Source organism: Coturnix japonica, chromosome 33 (genome assembly GCF_054131305.1).
Source record: "Coturnix japonica strain WE chromosome 33, WE-NBRP24, whole genome shotgun sequence".
Classification (NCBI taxonomy): Eukaryota; Metazoa; Chordata; class Aves; order Galliformes; family Phasianidae; genus Coturnix; species Coturnix japonica.
In genome coordinates, this window is record NC_140695.1 from 1468048 (window position 1) to 1477098 (window position 9051).

At 50.2% G+C, this 9051-nt stretch overlaps 1 protein-coding gene across 1 annotated transcript; it reads left to right on the plus strand.

Annotated features, from left to right (window-relative positions):
* Positions 1-7263: 7263 nt before the first annotated feature.
* On the plus strand, positions 7264-9051 carry LOC146755321 (inositol 1,4,5-trisphosphate receptor-interacting protein-like 1). Its single transcript, XM_085525654.1, has 2 exons — positions 7264-7833; positions 7870-9051. Exons 1-2 carry the CDS (start codon positions 7264-7266, stop codon positions 9031-9033), a joined length of 1734 nt encoding a protein of 577 aa, XP_085381780.1. The 3' UTR covers positions 9034-9051.

Sequence of the window (9051 nt, forward strand, 5' to 3'; positions counted from 1 at the left end):
TCACCGCACAGGTGGCAGCAATCTGGAAGACCACCCACCACGCGCACGCCTACAGCCTGAAGGTGCTGCCTTCCAGACGCTCCTGCAAGCTCCAGCTGACAGAAGTCTCCAGCGGGGAAAAAGTCCTCGTCGAGCTGCTGTTCGGGGTGCAGCAAGAATACTCGGACATCTACCTGACCAGCCAGAACACAGACGCCGGCTTTACACCCAGCACAACATGGCCACAGAGCTGCGCTGTGGCAGAAAAGAAGTTCTTCCAGCACACGGCCAGGAGTACCGGACAGGACAGCTCCCACCTGCACTGCCTGACGTTGCTTGCCAGCATCTTAGTGGGCATGGGCTTTTCCACCTATGTCATCAAGACTCTTGTCCTCCACACTTTGGCCATCATCCCTTTGAAGAAGTGGCGCAGGAAGTATTTCCTGAATCGGATGGAGAATCTCCTGCGGTACCTGCGCTTCTGCCTGGATGAGAAATGCCTGAACCACTTCTTCCTTGGCAGCAAGTCGGTGCACAGCACGATTGTCCTGCCGCAGTCCTTCCGATCCGCCAAGCCGCTCAACCTCTTCCAGCACCTGGAGGAGGACCCGGACGCCCACTCCATAGCGCTGCGTGAGTTCAGGGAGCTGAAAGATCGCTACATCAGACTGCTGCTGTTCGGACGCTGAGAGAGACCTTTGTCCGAACCCTTCTCTTGTTTTGGCTGCAAGCTCACATCCTGTGAGCAATAAGACTCTGAGACCTATTTAGGAGGCCAGAGGTGGCTGTTTCCTTGTGGCAGTCAGTGTCACGTTGGAGAGAGCTTACCAGTGGAAGATCCGGCCTGTGACCAAATGACTCCATCTTGGTATGGGAGATCTGGGGATGGAACCATTGTATCTTGTGAAGGCAAGATGCAAACAGATGCTTCCCTGCTCCCTCTGACAACCATCTCTACTGAAGATCAACATCTGAACTACGAGTCATGCTGGAAACCCAGTGGTGACTAATTCTCTCTTGCTTTCTACAAAGACTCTTTGCTTTTATTTCCTATCTCTTTTCTATCACCCGACTTCCCTTCCCCATTTCCCTAAACAACAACAACTTTTAATAAACTCTTATAAACTATATATCCTGTTGTGTCACAATCTCGCCGTCGTGTGTACGTATATTGAAAGAATATAGAGGCCACTAAGATGGTCAGGGTGCTGGAGCAGCTCTCCTGTGAGAAATGGTTGAGGGAACTGGGCTTGTTTAGCTTAGAGAAGGCTCTGGGGAGATCTCGTTGTGGCCTTGCAGTACTTCAAGGGAGCGTATACAGAGGAGGAATTGCTGTGTCACGGTGTTATCTAGATCAATCTATGTCTGTGACGGGGAGGGGCAGTAGGCTCCTGTTCCCCCTGGCTCCCAGCGTATAGGAAGGGAAAATAAGAAAGGGGTAGGGAGATGGGAGCTGGACTCAAGGAAACAAACAGAGAAGTGGCAACGATCTAAGGAGGAAAACTTACTATTTTACTAATTACAATCTAATGGAAATTGAGGCTAATAAGCCAAGTAAAATAAAAGGGAAAGAGAGAGAGAGGTTTTCCGAAGACCGAGAAGCCTACTTTGAAACTGAAGGTGCCACGGCTTGGAAGCACACCCAGACTCGCTACCAGGCAGTTTGAGAGAGAGACAGCATCACTTCCGTGATGTGTTTCCCTCTCTGACTGTGAGACCCTCTGGGACATGTAGTTGTTCTCTGTGCTCTATATGATGTTATGATGTGGAATACCAATAGAAAAATGTACAAAACCATGACATTGTGAGGGTGGGCAGTGATAGGACAAGGGGGAATGGCTTTAAATTCAGACAGGGAAAGTTTAGGTTGGATCTTAGGAGGAAGTTTTTCACTCAGAGGCTGGTGACGCACTGGAACGGGTTGCCCAAGGAGGCTGTGGATGCCCCATCCCTGCAGGCATTCAAGGCCAGGCTGGATGTGGCTCTGGGCAGCCTGGGCTTCTGGTTGGTGACCCTGCACACAGCAGGGGGTTGGGACTGGATGAGCACTGTGGACCTTTGCAACCCCGGCCATTTCATGATTGTATGATGGGTGACATAAATCGCTGTCTGATTATTGTTGCAATATGCTTCTTTTCATGTGCTCTTAACCAAATACTGCTGGTGTTGCCCTGGGTGTCCTGTTTGGGGTCGTATCCTGGTAGATGCTTTACGAATACAAATGGTGCATAAAGGCCTGTATAGTTCATTAGGACCAGATCTCATGTCCATCGATAGCAGTATTATATAGAAATAATATACCTTTACATATATAAAAATGATAGACCTTTCAGAAGGGTATATAAATGCAGCACAGTGGACAAACATATATTACTCTGTCCACCTGTTTGACAAAAATGTATATATTATTTTATACCCTGAAGCAGGGGTTTTAATATTCCTTCAACAATATTTTGATATAATCATCAGTGACTATAACTGCTCTGCTCTGGATCTTCTTGTCATCTTTCTAAATGTCTGCTCCATTTTTTCATCATGTTGGACCAAAAATATAGCGTGGTGATGAACTACACAGGTCTGTTTTGTGCTGTAGATGCTTAGCCCTGGAAGTTTATCAGTAAATAAGAGAGATGAAAAATCCACTTTAGAGAGAGGATTAGGTAAAAAATTCAGCTTCTTGAAAGTAATCTGAGAGGTACTACTGACGTATTCGCCAATTAACCTGACTTATCCCAGGACTTCAACTGTCCCGGGGAGAGAGACACAAACATGGATGCCATCATGTCTTCTCTCAATATATTGCTCTGTCACACACCTTATATGCCATCCTAAATCCTGCGCAGACACGTACACCCGCTACGCAAAACCCAATGCACGCAAGAGAACCTATACACACACCTACCTAAACCCGCAGCCCACTAACTCTTAACCTACAGGCCTAACTCAGCTATTCTAGAACACTCCATCTACTCAGAACTACTGTATGCACTCATAAATCCTCGCAAAGACAACTTAGCACCCCAACATACTACAGAACTCTGTGATCAGTGGGAGGTTGGCACAGGTTTGCTGTTAAAAATGGCACTTTCTGCCCTTCTGTGTCCATGGGCTCCTGAAGGATTTGTAAATCCTTGTGCTAAAGGTGGATGAGGCTTGCACATCTCCTGCCACCTGATTATTACCTGTGCAGATGGAACATATCTCTGGGTTCTGCCTGCAGGTAGCAAGGACAGAGCAATCCCACATGGACAGGGACTTGCCAAGGTATAGCTGAAAGCAGGTGGTAGATAAGATGAATTGCCTTCCAGCAATTTGCAACCAGAACGAGGAGAAATTTCATATGATAGTGAGCTGCAGTTCCTCCTATCAAACCTGACCTGGTGCTAAGCCTTCTAACAGCTATTGTCTCGGACCATTTAGAAGAGAGAGTCCCATTCAGCATTTCCTGTCCCTGCTGTTACCTGGAGGTTTTTTGCTGTGCTCTCACTGCTCCTTTCCATGCTGATCTTTGGGATGCTGCATTGCTGCAGCATCACTGAGGAGCAGTTAGAGAATCACAGAATCATCATCATAGACTCATAGGATGGCTGGGGCTGAACAGTACCACAATGATCATCTAATTCCATCGCTGGTGGCACCGCAAAGATGAAAGGAAGAGGCTTTGTGTTATAGGAGCATTGCCATGCAGTGCTGATTGCCTATAGGGTTTCAAGCAAGGAAACACCAAAATAATAGATCAGAGCACCCATGATTTTGTGTTGTGTTCACGACAGTATTTGGCCCCTTATTTGCTATGGTGAGTTTCATTTGCTGGAAACCTTCATCTCTCTTTTAAATGATCATTCTTTGGTTTGAATCAAGCTTTAAATGGGAGTCAGTGAATGCGCTCCTGGATTTCTGTATGTGTTTGCCCGGTGGGATAGGTTGTAGTTAAGTGAAATGCATGGTGTAAGCAAAGAGAAATTGCTGTATGCAAACCATAATTTTTGCGTACTTACTGTTTGGAGTGCTGATGAAAGGGATGTATCACAGCATTTTTATCATGTCGGCTGCTCTCCCTGTCTCACTGCCTGAAGGGTGGCAAAGGGCCCCTTTCATCTGGAGGATTATGAGGCCATCATGGTAAACAGCAACACCTGGTTGGGTTGACCTTGTTGGAGCTTTCATCTTTTGTTCGAAGTTTTGAAGTGTTCCTTGTGGTTCTTTTGTTCCCCGAGTCATGACTTGATGTTTAGCGAGATCAGGGAGGAGCAGCTTCTTGCTGGAGTCATTAATGTGGATGGGGAGGGGAGAAGACAGTGGCCAGCTGAGTGCTTCCAGAGTCCCAAGGTTGGGGATGGCCCTACAGGTTTGGAGCTCAGTTCTGGCTGCACAGAGGGTGCCTGGATCTCTGCTTCTGCTGCTTTCACCCCAACAAATGCTCCTTAAGAATGAAATGCAACATGCCGCTTGGCTTCATACCTCTTAATCCCAGAACAGGAGTCCATCCACAAGCGGATGAGAGAAACTGACAACAAAGGACTTAGCAAAGAGACACTGACAGAGTCAGTGGGCAGTGCTGCCAGTTTCTGCCTGCACTTGTAACCAACCACCCAGCCTTGCCACCATCACACTGGCTTCCTGAGCTCATTCATTTACTCTGGGGGGTGCCTGCAGGGCCTGGAGCGTGCAGGAGTGGAACGGGAGGCTGTCCATGAGGCACTGTGCTCGGGGGGATTTCCCTGGCTGGACCATTGCATGTTCTCTGCCTTGCAGCCTCTGAATGCAGACAGAGCCGGATCCTGGTGGGCGAATGCCAAAGAAATCTCTTAGTTGGTAGCCGAGTCTCATACTTGCCTTTATGATATTCTTTTAACATCAAAGTAAGATTCATATATAAAGCAGAGCACCCAAGAATATATCTCTAGTAATGGTGACAGTGAAATGTCATTTTTGGATGGAATGTTTTTATTTCCCTTCCTTTTTAGTCTCACCTTTTTTAGTTTTCTATCCACTGATTTTGCCCAGAATTTCCAGCCTGTGGAAATATATTCCCGTGTTTATTTAGCACTGCTGCTTTTCCTGCGCTAGCAGTATGGATTTAGACATTGGCTCATCCTTTATGCAGTTCAGAGAATGACTTCAGGAAAAGTCCTAATCCAGCAAAGGTGGATTCTTCAATAAGGAAAAATACAGCTCAGATTGCAAGAATAAAGATGGAATGGGTCTTTGCTGTGTTCTGCCTCTTCCAAGCATGTAAGATTTTTCACTCAGGGGTGGTGACCCCAGCACTTGCTCTTGTTGAACCTCATCCCATTGGCCCCAGCCTATTGATCAGCCTGTCCTGGTCTCTCTGTGGGGCCTGTTTACCCTAAGGCAGATCAGCACTTCCTAACAACTTGCTGTCATGTGCAAAATTATTGAGGGTGCACTGGATAGATGCATAATGCAAGGGGCTTTGACTGGTTTGCCTACAGAGGAACCCACATTGGTGATTCTCTGAGCAGCAGCAGCAAAGCCTCACATGTGGAGGCTGACCAGATTGCAGAAGGGGAACAGGATACAAACAGTTTGAGGAGCTGCTTCACTGACATTTCCAACACTGTTTTGGTAAAGGCCTTCGCTAAGCACAGTGACCTGAGATAAGCACAGAGTCAAGTTTAACATGCCTGAGAGGAGGATCTGGAGAGGAGGATGTCAGAAGTGCTCCAGTGTTACCATGATGACTGGCTTCCCACTTGCCCCCCATTGTAGTTGCACTGCTTGGCACTGGAAGGCACCAGCCTGGAGCTCCGGCTGCAAGGCTCCGCCAAATGCAGGAAACAACAGACACCCAGAGACTGGTGAAGTACAGAAATCTGAATGCTGAATTCAGATTCAGGAAAGATTAGGTCCTGTTTCACTGGGTTACACAGCTTCTGTTGGTTAATAATATTTATTGATATCCTTGTTACCGGAAACAGAGAAGAAGAGCGATTATCTTCTGTGGAGAAACCTACACTAGGGAACCTGCTGTAGCAGGGGATTTGGTCTAGGGGATCTCGTGAGGTTCAAATGACTTCCAACCCTGTTGATCTGGGATCTCCCCTGGCTTCAGGAGGTGACTCTGGCCTTACCTCCCAGAAGTCAATACAGCCATGGCTGGGAGCCTTGTGCTGCAGGCAGCAAGGTATGCAGGTGAAGCACAGCTGGTCTGACAGCTGCCATCACGCTCCTGTCCTACAGGGCTGTCTCCTTACCTACCAGACCACTCTGTGCCTGCAGGGCTGCCTTGGTTCAACACCCACAGGCTCCCAGCCAAGCCTTTCTCTGTTGGCCTTTGAGAAATATTCCTGCCTCGTGCACATGTGATTTTGCAACATGGGGTAGACAGCAGTTGCTCCTGCTGTTTTCTCTACAGCATAAGCTCACCCAAAGGAGCCAGAGCCCATGCAGCTGAAGAGGCTGCTGCACATGTGGGCATCCTAATCATCATTGTTAGAGCCCCTTTGAGCTGCTTGGATCGAGCCATCTGGCCTTTTGCTCAGAGGACGTTCAGACCACCGGTGGCTGAGGGAGCAATCAGCAAAGGGCTGTGTGATGTCAGGTGCTGAGACTTTGACATGACCGGCACTGATCTTCAGCTTTGTTCCCTCTGTGGCATTTCAGCACTAAAATGAGTTTCTGCATATGCTGCAAATTCTTATGTTTCCTCAGGAGCAGTAGTTTTGATTTTCCTTTTCTGTCCAAATGATTTTCCAGGGACAGTGTGTTTGGAACATAACCTGTGGGGTGGCACATGAGGAGCACAGCATCCATGGGAAATACCACCCCATTTTATTTTAAAGAAAGGCCCGGGCAGCTCCCACCTGCTTAGTAAAGAGCGTCCCCAGGAGCTCTGTCCAGAGATATGCCTCCAAATTGAGGCAGTGCCGTGGCTCAGTGGCCATGTGCCCACCCTGGGCAGCTGAGAAGGGTGGAGTCGGGCAGCCCATTTGTGACATCAGCAGGAATGCATTGCATCACAACGCAGGGGATGGGTTTAGGGCCACAGGCAGGCAGCGCTGCTGCATTTTTGACCTGGGCCAATGGTGAGTGCAGCAGCAGGGGAAGGTCGGGCTGGACGAGGGATGTGGTGCAAACACCGGCCCCTGTGGGAGCACCACGGGCAGTGCTTGGAACTGTCCCTGCCAGCACTGGCCTCGGTCCCTGCTGCCACCCAGCTCCCTCGTACCCACTGCTCCTACCTGAGCACAGGGCCATGCGGCTCCTGGCCCCGCTCCCTCCCAGCCCCACTGAGCCCCTCTCTCCCATCTCTTGCAGATCATGGCTTTGGTGTTTGTTCTCGCATTGTTGGTGCGGGCGCTAAGTGTCAGTGTCAATACTGATGTGCTCATGCTCGAGAACGTGCAGCGGCGCGAGGTTGATCTGCAAAAGCACATGATACCTCCGCAGCACGAGATTGAGCAGAGGAATGAGCAGCAGAGCTGGGTGGACATGTCATCTCTGCTCTTTGCTCTGCTGGATTACTGGAAGATCTGGTTCAATGTGGGGCTGATTCTGTTGCTCCTTTGGAACATGGTGCAGTCCATACAAATGAGCCAGCATGATGAAAGCAGCAGTGAAAATGACAGCTCCAGTGGCGAGGAGGAGGCATCGGGGGCGGAGCAAGAGGAAGAGGAAGAGGTGGAAGAGGTTGAACAGGAGGAACATCAGGAGGAACAGGTGGAACAGCAGGTGCAGGAGGAAGAGGAACAGGTGGAACAGGAGGAACAGCAGGTGCAGGAGGAACAGGAACGGGTGCAGGAGGAACAGGTGGAACAGGAGGAACAGCAGGTGCAGGAGGAGCAGGTGGAACAGGGCGGACAGCAGGAGCAGGTAGAACAGCAGGAGCAGGTGGAATTGGTGGAAAAGGAGGAACAGGAAGAAGAGGAGGATGACGAGGAAGAAGACTTCAAAGATTCAGCACTGACAAAATTTCTCACAAGGCGTGCCCTGGAAAAGGTGGAAGGAAGGGCCACCAGGTGCCCTATAGTGGAGGAGCTGATGGACCAGCTCGTGCAGACCTTCAGATTCATCTGGTCCAACAGCTTCTTCCCGGTGCTGCAGCCCGCCATTGGGGTGGGCAGTGCCTTTGAAGGCTGGAGTCCCCGGGAGTGGGACAATGTGTACTGCCTGCTCGTGCCCATAGAGCCTCCCCCCGGGCACACCTTCCTCCTGGAGCTGGGAGATGAAGGGCACGGGCTGGCAAGGAACTCCCGCGTCCGCGTGGAGCTTCAGTGCATGTGCCAAAGGGAGAAGCAGCTGGGGAATGTGCTGTGCTTCCTCCACCACCATGAGGAAGAGCTGAGCCAAAATCAGGACCCCAGCCTGCTACAGACTCTCTGCACTGACTCCTACCTGGATGTGGAGAGAACTGTCACCTGGTTCACCGCACAGGTGGCAGCAATCTGGAAGACCACCCACCACGCGCACGCCTACAGCCTGAAGGTGCTGCCTTCCAGACGCTCCTGCAAGCTCCAGCTGACAGAAGTCTCCAGCGGGGAAAAAGTCCTCGTCGAGCTGCTGTTCGGGGTGCAGCAAGAATACTCGGACATCTACCTGACCAGCCAGAACACAGACGCCGGCTTTACGCCCAGCACAACATGGCCACAGAGCTGCGCTGTGGCAGAAAAGAAGTTCTTCCAGCACACGGCCAGGAGTACCGGACAGGACAGCTCCCACCTGCACTGCCTGACGTTGCTTGCCAGCATCTTAGTGGGCATGGGCTTTTCCACCTATGTCATCAAGACTCTTGTCCTCCACACTTTGGCCATCATCCCTTTGAAGAAGTGGCGCAGGAAGTATTTCCTGAATCGGATGGAGAATCTCCTGCGGTACCTGCGCTTCTGCCTGGATGAGAAATGCCTGAACCACTTCTTCCTTGGCAGCAAGTCGGTGCACAGCACGATTGTCCTGCCGCAGTCCTTCCGATCCGCCAAGCCGCTCAACCTCTTCCAGCACCTGGAGGAGGACCCGGACGCCCACTCCATAGCGCTGCGTGAGTTCAGGGAGCTGAGAGATCGCTACATCAGACTGCTGCTGTTCGGACGCTGAGAGAGACCTTTGTCCGAA